Below are 15,396 nucleotides of genomic sequence, written 5' to 3' on the forward strand. Positions count from 1 at the left end.
AAAAGAACCCACTAAGTTTACTAAATATTCTTCTACATCTTGCGTTTCTCGCGACTGCCGCTCGAGGCTACTGCCAGCTCGAAGAAGTACCGAAATGAAGAGGCCGAAAAATAAGTTGACAGAAAAAGAAGGTCCGATGTCTCCGGTGAGTGCAAAGGGTTAATTGGTCTCGCGGTGGGTCGGTGCATTTTAATATGCATCCGTGCGTCAATCCCGCTGGTGCACTTTTACTTCTGTTTTGAGCGTTCCCCTTTCGTTAGGCCTCCGGATCTCTTCAGGACATTGTAACAGCACGGAGACAGGGCCCAGCGTTGCTCCCTTTTGATCAGGTGGGGGGGGGGGGGGCGAGGGGGCCCTTCCGTGCAATTACTCCGGCTGGCAGCCAAAGTGCTTCCTTAAGCGTGCATATCAAGAACAGCCTGGGCCCCCTTCGCGCCCCCGTTTCTTCATAAAGTGAAAGCACGCGCGCAATGCCGGCTGCCCTTTCGTAGAATTTTCATCCACACGATGCTCTCGCGGGTATGCCAGGCATTCCCCAGGATCCGCCGAGTGTTTTTACCGTTCCAGAGCTTTTTTACGACTATGTAACTGTTTCCCCCCTTTCTTCTTCGACTTCGGAAATCCTCCCTGCCGTGTTCCCACGCTTATCCGAGGCACTTTCGCCACCCCCATAATTTCTTCCCGACTTCATCGCCACCCCAATGATTTCTTCCCAACTTCATCGCCACCCCAATGTTTTCTTCCCAACTTCATCGCCACCCCAATGATTTCTTCCCAGCTTCATCGCTACCTTACTGTATCCGTCTCTTGGGATTCTCCAACTTCAGAGGCTTTAATTTCCTAGTCTTATTTTTGCTAATACATACTGCGTCCTCAGACTCCATGATATCATTCATTAAGTTTGTACGCTGTGAAACGTCCCTTGACAAGTTTCTTATATCCTTCCATGTTATCGGCATGCCACACTGTAATTATTATCTATAGCATGAGAGACTACTCAAGCGTATATAAGTGCCGATTTTAATGCAGAATAAAGATTATCTGTATCAAAAAATCGGAAACTAAGTAATTAATACGCAATTAAATATACAATGGAAGTAACATAGTGAAACTGTTAGATTCTCTTAATTCTCCTATTATTTTATCGATTTTTGTCACGAATGTATAGGATCTGATACGTGTGTCATGATGGTTTCATGTATCCGTCAAAAACACAGACAAGGTCAGGAATGAAAGAAATATTTTTTACTCTGCTTACTACAATTTCTGGGCCAGATGTCTTTGTACGGTATCTGTTTTAAGATTTCGAACAAGCTGTTTTTAATAACTTTTAGAATTCGTGAAGCGAAAAGCAATGGAAGTAACCGATCAGCATGACAAGCGGCAATACGAAAATTGTTTGCGAATCTACCGAACACCCACGCGATTGAATAAAATATAATTCGCATGATTGACTGAACGAGCTCCGCAATCTCTCCGCCCGCTAAATTATGCGTTCACTTATACCATTCCTCAAAGGGTTAATCGAAGTGCACGACCAAGTACTGCTATCCACTTATGCAACCAGCTACCGCGCCCACTCGTGTTTACTCCTGCGCATCGACGCGCTTGGTGATCACGGACTGAAGATGATCCTCATGCGAATTGACGATCATCGTCACATTTATTGTACAACGTTCGGACTGCCTCCTGTTATCAGTACACAATCATCTTTCAAAAACACAGAGATCTAGAGCAGTCACACTTTTTGACTACGGACCAAAAGCATGGAAAATGTGACCAATACGAACACATTTTGGCTTAGTGGTATCTTTATCTTAAATCTGTGTTTTAACGAATAATAAGATAAATATTATGCAATAGATGATTACAATATGCTTGTACGCTGTAGACATAAAAATTTAAAGTTCTAATTTTAATTATTCTAAAAGCAAATATAATTGTCAAATTACTAAAAGGGGTCACCTAATCTAGAGTATGTTAGCTAAACTGTTCCCTTGTTTTTTCTATAAAAACTAAAAATACTTCTGTTATAGTAAACGTGTTTCATACGAGATTCTCTTAACTTAACATTAATGCTAAGACTTTTTCAGGCTCTAAAATCTCAAATGGTCTGTGTTCGAATTTCGGAAGAACTCCATTCAAAGGATTACAACGCGAGCACAAACATCGCTACTATCTCTGGTGAAAAAGCTAATATTCGATTTCGCATGTATTTTCTTTCAATTGGTCAGATGTAATCGACGATATCAATATTTTCTATTGAAATTTCGAGTGATTCGTTCCGTGTCCCAGTGTTCCTTGCTATCACCGAGAAGCGAGACGAGGGCACGAAGTTCTACTTCAGGATTCGCTTCACGTTTCACTTCGCGCTCCTTTTATTTCCAGATCCGTCGCCAGTTCAGCCTTCCACTACTCCCGATTACAAAATGGCCGGGCCTTTTATAGACAAATAAGCCTTCCACTAACTTCGTCGTGAGGATAATTGCCTCTTCGATCGCCATTTCTCCGCGTTATTTTAGAACTTTATTTCTCCTGTAACCGTAAGTTAGCCGTTGCAAAATAGAGCTAAAAATGTTTTATTAATAGTTCCCTTAAAATGCATCTGGTGTACGCCACGATACAAAAACGCAACGGCGCAATGTTTCCATTAGACTGCAGTCAAACTGCATTTTGCAGTTATTGCATCGCAATTAACTGTATTTGAGTAGAACATAATCTAGAATATAATGTACAATTGTCCCCTATAAAATTTAATGCGAATTTTGATCAGAGAAAATGGCTCATTGCACTTCTTGCATTCGAAACTTCTTATTGCAAAAACTTTTAAACGGATACAAACAATGCCTGGAGAACAAATTAGCTGAAATGGATTTGCTAGAATTAATAACCGGGAAGATCCGAACTCAGTCTACCCGAACCAAGCACGTAAACTATTTAAATATTCCAGTGAACAATCTAACGTGTTATCGATATTCGCACGCAGCTCGACGGACAGGAAGCATAAAGATCAGCTCGCGAGGATCGTTTTCCCTAATCCATCGTTCTTTCTAAAAGAGAAAATGCTCCGATGCAAATCAGCCATCCGACGATTTCTCGTAAAGAAGAAAAAATAAGAAGCTACGGAGGTATAATAAATCGCGGTCAAATAGCGAATCGTAAAACGAGAAAACTAGTAGATCATTCGCGTAGAGGAGCACGGTAGAAAAAAGCGAATGGTATGGAGAAAAACACGTGATAACACGGTCTATATAAGCGGGACAGCTTCTCGTTCCCCATAGAGAAAAAAGTCGCTCGAACCGGGATCGTTGAACGGATCGAGCGTGTCTCAATCCTCGCCCAACAAAGTGGAGGATCACGCGGCGTCCTCGATCTTCGCTGACACAGACTCCGCTGGAATGAATCGTGCCGTTCCTGGTGATGTCGGCGAATGCCGCCGTAGGAATGAAATTTGTTCGCGCTTGTGCACGGACGACAGAACACAGCGGTAATTATCGCTGAAAGTCCGTCATCTAGGTGATCGAGGTCTGCACGCTTGCCAGCAACTGATTGAAAACCAGTTATAGAGCGGTTCGCCTCCAGGGACGGCTGACGAGCGGTGTGCAGCGGGGACCGGGGAGGGGTCAAAATGAGAAAATTAAAGGGACGCTGTTGCGAGATATGTTTCCGCGATCTTTGCCGTCTTACGAAGCGGCAAATCTGCTACTTTGATCGCTAGAAGTACACAGAGTTTTATGCAATGGCTCCGGGGGAACGTATCGTCGATGTTCGAGCAGATGTAATTTCCTTAAAACGAGACTTTTAATAATAAATTTGGATTCGTTTTCAAGCTTCGATCTTCTACTTTTCCTGCGTGTCGTTCATTTCTTTGTAACATATTTTTGTGTAATGTAACAGCTGAGAAAAAGGAACATGCTCTTTTCGAAATGATACGGACTGAAGCAGATATAAATTACATTGAAGAACTTGTTCGCAGTTGATATTAAAGTGAACTTGAAAATTGGAACCTCAGCTTTACGATAAGTCTTTGAATTTTGGTGTAATATCGTTTTAGAGGGAACGAGAGCTTGAAATGGGCAATACTAGACTTGGCGCTGTGGTGATTTCAACGCCGGGTGAGGAATCATCGTCCCATATTACACTGCTCAAGGCACAAAACAATTTCTTTTTCTACTATTTCAATGTTATTTACTGCATTTAATACTAAAACAACAATCATTCAAATTATACAAACTTTAAATAATTTATTTAAGCAGTTCATATAACGTATAAAAATTAAAGCAGCACAAATATTAATTTTTAAATCGTAACAAATCATTGTGCGAGTAGTATATGAAACGCATGGTAGTTTTTATGATCATGCAAAATATACAACAAACAATATTTGAACATGGTACTTAACAGATTTCTGTACATAATACTGAGTGAGATATTGTACGTAATCGACTTAATTTCAAGTCGAAATAAAAGTCTATTCTACAATCATCAATTTTTAAACATTAGAATGACTATGCACACAAGATACAAGGAAGTCTTTATCGCTTTTACTGAGAAGAAAGTCCTCTAGCAAGTGATAGATCGATAGATAGAAAGCTTGGTACAGCTGAAACAATGTTCAATAAAAATTGTTTCCGATGGCACGGACATAGATTAATTGAAAATCCTCCGTATGGGCGTACGCACGTGAGAATTATGAACGGAATTCCACAGTAAAAGGAACGAAAGTTGGCTCCGATTGGTCGCACGCGAAGCAACTTTTTCTTTCAGAGCACCGTGCCGCCATTGCTACATATTTCATTAGGCGAGGATCAAACGGAATGTAGGCTGCCGGTATAATGGACAGCTCGCGGTTCGTATGAATGAAAGCAAAGGCGTAGAAATTCGTACGATGCTCCCTCCACCAGAAGAAACCGTGACGATTGGGAAAATCTTTTGAAGGAAAGTAATTGCTCTACGAGAACTTTCTCGGGCTCGAAGGTCATTAACGAGCGGCTGGATGATTCCGAGAGTAATTAGCGGGCCGCGATAGAATCGCTGCTTCTGGCAGGAAACAATTATTTGTCTATTTATTCGTGGAGCGTTCGTTGTCGCACGGACGGCGTTAATTAGACTCGGGAAACCCGGCGTGGTATAACAACGGAGTCCTTTAGAATGGAAGAAAAAATGTCCCGTGACTGTTCGACTGCTTTTTGTCCATCAAGATTCACTCGAACTTTCTCCGGTGAGACCATCCCGCAGCATCATGCTTCGGATGATGAGTCGTGATCGACCAGATCGAAAAAAAATGTTATTCGTCCAGTTTTCGCAATTATTTATTCCGATTTTCTCAGTTAAGAATTCTGTATTGTTCTCTAGAATTATTCTTTCCATTTTGCGAAATTTCACTGCATGATCATTATTTTCAATTTCCAAAGTCATTTTAGTAATTTATTCTCTACTTTTGATATTATTCTTCATGGTCATTTCTTCTCACTTTTCAAAGTTATTTCCCATAACCATTTCTTCTTAATTTTCAAAGTTATTTCTCATAACCATTTCTTCTAAATTTTCCAAGTTATTACCCATAACCATTTCTTCTTAATTTTCGAAGTTATTCTTCGTCATCATTTTTTTTCAATTTTTTAATGTTTTCTCCATTATCATGTCTTTTAATTTGAAAGTTACTCCCCACGGTCGTGTCTTTTGATCTTCTCCAATTTATACTTCCTGTATTATTCGTGACAATTGTTTCTCTTAATTTTCTGTGGGATCTCCAAGCTTTGTTCTCCGCATCTACATCTTTCACTTTTCTGCGTCATTCTTCGCGAAACAGTTCACAAATTCCAGTAATTGAAAGCAGTAATTCACAATTACTTCCTTGAAGTTGCAGCATTAATTTTCATGATTACTTCTGTTGATTCTTTGTGATACTTTCCGCGTCAATTTCAGAATGGTTTCTTATCATTTCCTGTAGTCTTCTATGCAATTATTTGGCAAAATTTCTTATTTTTCTCTTCACAGTTATCTATCTTTCCTTGTACGTTGTTTAAACATTTGTCAATATGCGTAGTGTTATTCATAGAATCGCCCTACATAGCAAACATTTTCGCAATTACTGTAGCGAAAGCAGAGAGGTCAACTGGGAAATGCAATTATGTAAAGAAATTAAATTTTGTATAAATAATGTAATTACTCAGCAAAGGCAAGTGGAGGATTAGAAAGATATTTGTAGGACATTGTTATGAATAAACTGCGGATTTTTATGTAAAATAGAAATTCTTAATTATAAAGTTAATTGTAATATTTTCTCTATTTTAATAATTTGGAAAGGTTGTATATAATACAAAATGCGACAAGTCAAATTGGAGCAAAACTGATATAAATAATCGTTCCAAGCAGTTGTTTAAATTAGCTAATATAAGCAAATATAAATATTTACTTTTATAAATTTTTTATATATTTGAAAGAAATCCCTCTGAAATCATAAGCAATCTCATTACGTACCTGTTATCAAAATCTTATTGTTAGTTTTGAAAATATTAAATATTTTTAAAAAGTGAATTTTGTCAAGCTATGCTGGCTTTCTCTTGTTAGATGTGTAAGTAAAGCTCGATATGTGACTCGCGAATAGTGTGTTTAGTATGATGTACATTTTCCATGTTTAACCGAACGAAATGTCTGATCTAACATTGTACTTTAAAGATGCCTTTTCGCATAACGATTTAATTAAATTCTGCCTATCGAAAAATTAGAGTGAATCGAGAGGAACAAGGATCGATAACGATAAAGTTGTTTTTGATGTTCGCAGGTCTTGGATCGCAATCGGTAACGTGGTGGGCAATGAACGTCGAGCGGCCCACGATGGACGGTTGCGGTCAGCAGCCTCTGTTCTTGACCGGGACTTCCGGTTCCGCTGGGATCTCCGGTCCCCAGCAGCAATCGGTCCAAAGCGGGGCGCCCCCGGAACACTATGGGGGACCGTTGAGCCTGAGCATCTGCATATCCGACTCCGGCCACGAGATCCTCCGTCCAAAGCCGCGCCGGTGAGTCTTACCTCGCCATTTCTCTTCCTCCTCTCTCTCCTCTCTCCTTTCGTTCCGTCTCTTTTACATTGTTTCTCGCCGGGGTCCGATCACCGCACCGTGTGTTGTAATCGATATCGATCTTAATGAAGATCTGATTAATGGTCGCGTTCGACGGTGATCCGCTAGACCCGATAAGGATCGATTAAAGCACGGCCGTGAATCCTCATCCTCGGCCCCATCCCGCTTCCCAGCCTCTGCTGCTGGAACGTTGACCCTCGTCACGAAACTAGATATCGGGGTGTCTCTCCGCTATGGCCGTACGAAGGACATAACGATTCAGATACCTGGATGTTACCGTAGAAAGATGTCTGGCACTTTTCTGCGTCCCTTTCCAGGTCTCAAATTTCGATGAATAGTGGACTGTCGACCATCATTGAAAATGGAAGTATTTTCAGGAAATGGAAATATAGTTGATAACAATCAGCAGTCAAGTAGTCTCTCTTTAACACGTTGAAGATACTAATCTTTGACTAGGTTTAGAAATTCATTCTTAATGTCGTTGAAACGAATTTAGTCGAACTTTTACAAACGATACATCCCACGGTAATAATTCATAATAAATTTCGAAATTAATTTATATTACGTTAATTTATGAGAAACTTTATGAACAATACAGACCACTTAACGCGTTAAAAATTTTAGTGATTGTTGCAAAAAAAATATGGAGATATTTCTAATCTATTATATAAAAATAAGTCGGGTTTTCCTTCCTGACGCTATAACTCCAGAACGCACGAACCGATTTCCACGGTTTTGCATTCGTTGGAAAGGTCTCGGGCTCCGTGAGGTTTATAGCAACCAAAATTCTGGAAAAATTTCAACAGAAAAGCAGGAAAACAGGGAAAATCATTTTTCACATACCGCGCCATCTCTGATACATAGCATGTACTACAAACCAATATGGTTTATAAAACAAAAAAAATAACTTTTCTTCATCTTTTAATCCCCAAACGAAATATTACAAAAAACGAAGCCATCTGGTGGCGAAACGGAGTTCGCCAGGTTTGCTAGTATTATCTAATTTTCTTACAATTTTGCATAAAATGAGAATATATTAATATAAATACACAGATCCCGCAAATTAATCAAAAGTTTTTCAATAAAATCTGTTAACAAATTGTACGATATAATCGTGCTTCTGTTGCTTAACCCTTTCACTACGGCAGTGTCGTCCGCCGAAGTACTGTTATTGAACGAATGCTCGCGCCAGAAATATGCACATTGCGTGTGATTTCTGTATATGTATACGTTTTTCTTAGTTTTAAATAACTGTGCTGAATAAAACAATCATTGCTTTAATGTAACAAGTATGTTTACATTTTTAATGTGAAAGGACCTACAAAATTATTTTTGTATTTTGCCTACGGATGCCACTTGTATACTGTCACGGGACTGCGAACCGGACAAATAGGATATGGTCCAACTGACTCGCCCTAACCGTAGCGAGGGAGAGACTATAGTATAGTCTTATAGTTTAAACAAAATACTATATCGAGGATAGTAACCGTACGGACAATTGGTCTATCCGTAGATTAGAACAATTGTGTCGTACTTCGTAATATTACTTTCCTTAGGCGCGACTTATGGCTAACCCGTACGAAGTTGGATCAGGGATCGGACAGAGTAACGACTCGCTTGAGATGAAAATGAATACTGTCTTTATTTTTGAAGTCAAGATATATATATATATGTTTTTCCGGGTTGGTCCTTCCATAAGGTTAAGGTCTGGTGGGGATGACTATTGCTCATTTGGGGAAATCTGGGGGACCGGGGATGACGCGGTGTTTTGGTTTGACTATCTTGTTTTCTTTTGGAGTGGCGAAAGTATTTGTCATTTTGTTGCGATGTTCGATGCGTTGGCGGGGTGCGTCATGGCGTGGCCGAAGTATGACTGATGGTGCAAAGGGTATGTTGGCCGGATGCGTCACAATACACATGATTTGGATGCCGCATATATGCGGCGCTCGGCGCGGAAGGGTTAATAACTAGATTGCGGATGTGATGCATTTAAGACAAAAATGAATAATTGAAATATAAAGTTGTGAACACATGAGAAGAATTTAACGATTTCGTTACATCGTATTCAAGTTAACAGAATTATTAGGAGAAGCTCTTATCCTTAGATAAGATAGAGAGCTGTTATCCTTATTTAATTTCTGTTCCTTGCAATCGGTATAGACAATTTTTATTTTGTATAAAGTTCACAGTCTAATAATAACACGACATATTAGATTGTCCTGAAACAAATTACCATTTACCATTACGATCCATTGGCAGACATTTTTAATGTCTCTCTATACTTAGCCGTTTCATTTAGCCTCGATCAAGGATTCCGTTCTTGCGTGTCAGCGTTTCTTTGATCCAGGTATGATACACTCATTACGGGTTCCGTTCGTGAAAGCAACGGCGCAAGAGCAGAATGATTAGGCACGTCCTTCGACAAGGATACCGGCTCCGTTGGTCGGTGCAGTTTTATTAGAATCGTTCTCGGCAACGTCGACCACGGTGATTGACAAGGCAGTTAGGATTTTCCAGGTCGAGGACTTTGTTTCTCTTCGATCCTGTACACGTTCCTCTGATCAGTATTCTATCGTGTCAGTCCGCCGAGTGTGTACTCACTGATTCCAGTCGAAGCTCGACTCCTCGTGCGTTCATCAGTATTTATGACATCGAGTTATGATCGATAATGACTGATAGATTGCCCATTTATCGTTTAGTATTCTTCCACGATTCTATCTTGACAGAAATTAACGCGGCGACTGCTGAATTAGAATCAATCTCGATACAGTTTATTTATTAGGCGGAACAGCGATTGGGGCATCGAGCTTTCAGATCGTCGTGGAATTTCTAGCTTTGTCATAGGTTCATCGTAGTACAAGATTTATCGTCTTTTGCCATAGTTCTAAAGTTACTAGACTTAACCTTTTATTGATTAATGATAAAAACGAGTACGAATTAGTAAGGACACCAGACGAATTTAGTGAACATTGTTATTTTAAAGTCGCCTTTGTGTTGCTTTTACTATCGTGGACGTCATAAATAATTACCAAATAATTACAAATTGGTTTATCTTAATCGAACTTCGATTAGTGCTGGTGAAATAATAGAATACTACGCTAAACTTTAACGAAGTCTGATGTAACAAATTTTGATACAATTATACTGCGAACAAAAAATTGCTTGAATCCATTTTACACTTAACTACTATTTAAACCGACATAGACGTTATTAGTGATACGACAGACCGCTAATGTTTATAGCGTTGTTACTAACTTTTACGTTAGTAATAACTTAAACGATTATATTCTCATAACTACAATTATATTCTCATCAGTGTAGAATTAGTCGCACAGATTGGCAATAGTAGTTAAGGGTTAATTAAAGTTTAACATTTAGTGTTTACAAATTCTTTTATTATCTTTGCAGACTTATCTTCGATTTTATTCTTCAGAAATGCCGAAGAACTAAAAATAGTTTAAACTTAATAAAAAAACTTAATAGTTAATACTTTAATCATTTGCACTCGAGAGTTCCGGAGCGATGCCATTTAAAATTTATATTCAATCTCCGTAGCGGTGCCCTCGAGTTCTCAAATAAATTTTAACTGGAGTCCACGAGTGCAAAGTGTTAATGTCTATTTTGAAAATAAGACCCCCCTTTTTAAAAAGCTCTACTCGTAAAGTTTCTCGCACGGACAGCCTGGACCGTATCGTGTTAATTGAAAATCATTAGTCTGTTAATAACTAACCCACTAATAATAGGTTCAGAGGATCAAAACACGAAAGACGGACAAAAAGATGTGACCCAACCATAGGAATCCCGAAAATTCGGGCCTTTTTCGCGGCCAGTGGCCCGGGGCCCGTATAAATCGCGAGGTCGTGCATGGAAACCGTTTCGAGGCAGTAGCACCGGTTCCTTTTCAACGTCGATGGAATATGGATCGTTGCAACGGTCCCAAATGTTCGGGTCCGGAGCCCAGACGAAATTTATGTATTAGCGCACACGCACACCGGGCCCCATGGCTCCCACCTGTATACACAAGGGGGGCCCCGATGGGTGAACGAACCCCGAGATTTGTGGCGCTATTACGCGAACCCTTAAACTTCACCGCCTATTTGTATGCCGTGAGCAGATTCTTCTCGCTGGGCACACAGAGCGGCACGGGCACATATCGTATGGTGTCGATGGGACCAAATGACGGGGCCCAGGAGGAGGGAGAGGCACCGTGCACTGCGAATATATATGCTCGTTCGACATCGTTAATCGAATTGCCGGTAATTATGTACATCATAAATTTTAATGATCCTTAATCGGATGGCCAGTCGCGTAATGGCAATCGTTCGGGATCCCGCTAAACATCTGGAATGAAAATAAAAGAACCGCCGCTGCCGGCGAATGTTTGTCGGATCTTTGGGTCTCCTCAACGTAAGAAGAATTGTTTCCAACTCGTTCGAAGAAGTATTAGACGAGATATATTGATCGCCGTAATAACTGTTTAGCTACGGTAGGTTCGCTACGGCGGGTTTGTTAGGCCCCGTACGATTTTCAGTATGACAGTATATACTTCGAAATGGTTTCATTTACTTATGTTGAACATTTCAATTTCTTTTTCAGTCTACTGGAACTGTAGCTTTTTCAGAATCTTATTCTGTTCTAATTTATTTTTAGTTCCTGTCGCTGCATTTATTTCGATTTCGCTGTTGCTCTAATACGATCTATGTTCTATACTTTTCCTCGGTGTGTCGGTAAAGATCACCGATTTCACATTTCTTGTTTAAAAATTTGCTGGAAATGTAAAGACTCTTTCATTAGAAATAATTGACTACAGTTCTTAATTAAAGCATATAGTATAGTGAAAATAAGTCTGAATATATCCAGTCTTGTCACATATACAATGCAATACAAGTTCCTCAGGTTTACATTATACATAAATTACATTATACCGTTTATAAGTATACATATACATACGATGCATACGATCATATGCATTATATATAAACACAATATATATTTCAATGAATCATGAATACATATATTTGTGATGCGTGTTCATATGAGCCGTTCAGTACACACATCGACTAACTCCATAAAACAAAAAGTCGAGAAACGCGATGAAATGATGTACATTGATTTTTAAAATTCCTGTTATAACATAGATTCACATATATAATGTAGAATGAATAAATACAGATATAGCTTTCATTTAACGTATAATTTAATGTATAAAATTAATATTATTTAATGTATAAAATTAACAAGAAAGAATAGCTAAAAAGAAAAAAAGAAAAAAAAATTTTGCCGTTTAATGGTGTTAATCTTTATTATTCAGGAAAGTTATTATAAATATAAAAAGTTATGACTATACCAAGTGCTTTGACACTTAAATTTAAGATTTTTCAAAAAGTGGAGTTAATCGATGTGTGCACTGGGCGGCTCATATAGTGATAAATGATATTCATATTAAAAGATACTTGTAACTAAAACTATTAAAAATATAAATATCATATGAGGTTATAATATCAAACCCATAAAATAAAAACAGTGTACCTAAGTCATAGTAAACTCCTTAATAAATAACACTCGTTCTCACCTAAGGAACAATAAACCCAAATACCTTCGCTGCAAATAATCATATTTGAACCTAACGAACCCTAAAACGACCCGAAAACGTGCAATTTTCAAAAGAAAAATCGTCCAATCTCTTCGATCAATTTTTCGTGAAAGAACTGTGGAAAAATAACGGTCACGGTTGGCCATTGTTACCGTTTTCAGCAGGAAATCATTCACCGTGACGTCGAAGGAAACGTTCGATGCCAGTGGTTGCCATAATCGCAGTACGGTTAAGCGCTGCCTGCGGACATAATTGTTTTACGTAATATAACGTAACGCTGTCGGATAAATACGTCGCCGGTGTACGGTGCCCACGGCACGCGCATGAGCGTTGCAAAGGGAACGGGACTCGAAGCCCCGCGTCACTATAAATCGGTCAGTCTCGGCGAGTCGAATAAGTATACACGGGCATTGCTTTCCCCTCGATAACCCCTGATAACCTTTCAACCGACACGCGGATATTTTACGAACACCACCGTAGAATCCTCTTCTCGAAGCGATCGCGTGCCTCGGGACCCGCTTCGTGATTCATCGATCGCTTCGATTACCTGGCGATTTGTCTAGTTCCCTGTTTTGCTTCCACCCTGCAGCCCAGTTCGCTAACCTTTACCGTCGGCCACTTTTACCTGGAGCCAAAATTTACTGTGTTCATTTGTTTTCGATTGAAATCTTTTTCACCTCTCGCTATTTGCAACGACAGAAATCAGCTTCTCCTTCACTTCCACCTTCGCAGTTCGTTAATCTTCGTTATAGGCTACGTAACTCGACTATGGATCGCGCATTCCTTTGTTTCTTTCTTTATGGGATGTTGCAATGGTTTTCTTATGTTAACCATTTGTTAACTCTTACAGTCGGCCGTTTATCTGGTTCCTCGGGACAGGTACATTTTCTATTCTGTGTTGTTAGAAAGTTTTCCTTATGCAGAAAAGTTTACAAAATCGTTTACTTTATTTTACCATGTTGTGTATACAGAAATAAATATTAAGAATAACAAAATCTAATTAAAAAATTAACTAATGTTATTATTATTATAATTTCCCGAATTAATTTAATCGGTAAAAATCATAGCAACGTTATTCTAGCCATATAATTACTTATCCCTTTATTGATTAATATTAATCATCAGTGTAGAATTAGTCGCACAGATTGGCAATAGTAGTTAAGGGTTAATTAAAGTTTAACATTTAGTGTTTACAAATTCTTTTATCTTTGCAGTGACGTTATTCTAGCCATATAATTAGTTATCCCTTTATTGATTAATATTAATCGTCTGCCACTTTCTTAATACCTTAAATTAGTTAAAGAACTCAGGCGAGTATAACGCATAAGTAATTATAGTAATAAACTCACCGAAAATATATATTTTATAAAATATTATTATACATCTAATTAATACTTCTACATGTATTCGTCTCCTCTTAAACTGATTATAAAAACTTCTGCATAATATAAAAATGTTCTCAAGTTCTCCTAATGTGTTTTTAGTTTTGTATTGAACCTAATCATTTTTGTCAAAAATGTATCGAATTTGCAATAATCCACAGCGTCTGTATACGAATCAGATCTGTCAAATACGATCTGTCCAAAGTAGGCGATCGCTTTTCCGGAAGTGAAAAATCGTCGTCCCCATTGGGACGAAACGAAGCGATTCTCGCGGCGATCCTCGAATCTCTTTGAATTTCCTCTCGATTTCTCCATAGCGTACGTAGAACGGAAAATCGGGGAGAGCGGTACCTATCGCGAGTATTCCGGGCGAACGTCCCTGACCTAGCGGCGTTAACGGATCGAGTAAAAGCTAGTTAAGATCTTCCATCGTTGGCGTAAGGAAAGAGGAAGGCTGCGCGAGAAAAGGAGGAGAGGCCGTTAACCCAAATATCTCGGTTGGATCTGGCTCCGAGTAAGGTTGCCGGGTGCGAATAATCTCGTCGTCCTCTCACGCGCGCGCGACCGCTCGCGTTTCATTATCGCGATCACCCGGTTCCCAGATAACGCCTGTTCCCTCCTGTTCCCGACTTTCGGATCGCTAATTAAATCGCGCGCTCCTTTCGCACGATCAGCCGCGCCGCCGCGAAATATCATTTCTGTTTTCTACCGATCCGCCCGACCGGAAGTCTCTTTTCACTTCGCGGCGACGAAAGTTCAGTGAAAGATGACCGAAACCGAGATCGGCCACGATTTTTGCACAATTGCGTAGAAACTCGCAATTAAGTTGCTTATGCTAAGTAGACGAACTGCATTAAGCAGTTGCGATTTTGTTTCACCGAGGCGGAGACTTGTTTATATTCGAGAAATTCTAATACGTGAGAGAAAGTGACGTTTAATTAAATCTGGACCGTCTTCCAAACAATTAATTAACTCTCGGGAGACGATTTAGAAAACTTTTCACAATGATCGTAGGAAAATTGATATACAATTACTTCTTGCAAGTCTGCAGCATTTTTGACGGTGGCATAAACGACAGTTCGCGAAATAGTATGAGTCGTAATGATCGTTTATAAAATAGTATGAAACATAATGATCGTTTATAAAATAGTATGAAACATAATGATCGTTTATGGAATAGTATGAAACATAATGATTGTTTATAAAATAGTATGAAACATAATGATCGTTTATAAAATAGTATGAAACATAATGATCGTTTATAAAGTAGTATAAAAAACCTGTTCCGCGCCTTTCGTTCGAAATTCAACATTTCAGACCATTTAATTATGGTCTGATT

At 39.1% G+C, this 15,396-nt stretch overlaps 1 protein-coding gene across 1 annotated transcript in view; it reads left to right on the plus strand.

The window, feature by feature from the left end:
* Positions 1 to 15,396, plus strand: part of LOC144476192 (ankyrin repeat and BTB/POZ domain-containing protein 2) — a 34,695-nt gene that overhangs the window by 3,082 nt on the left and 16,217 nt on the right. The window contains exon 2 of the mRNA XM_078192876.1: positions 6,788 to 7,022. Within this exon, the coding sequence (XP_078049002.1) occupies positions 6,820 to 7,022 (203 nt within the window). The 5' untranslated portion in view covers positions 6,788 to 6,819. The remainder of the gene's footprint in view (positions 1 to 6,787; positions 7,023 to 15,396) is intronic.

The sequence above is a fragment of the Augochlora pura genome, chromosome 2 (assembly GCF_028453695.1).
Source record: "Augochlora pura isolate Apur16 chromosome 2, APUR_v2.2.1, whole genome shotgun sequence".
Classification (NCBI taxonomy): domain Eukaryota; kingdom Metazoa; phylum Arthropoda; class Insecta; order Hymenoptera; family Halictidae; genus Augochlora; species Augochlora pura.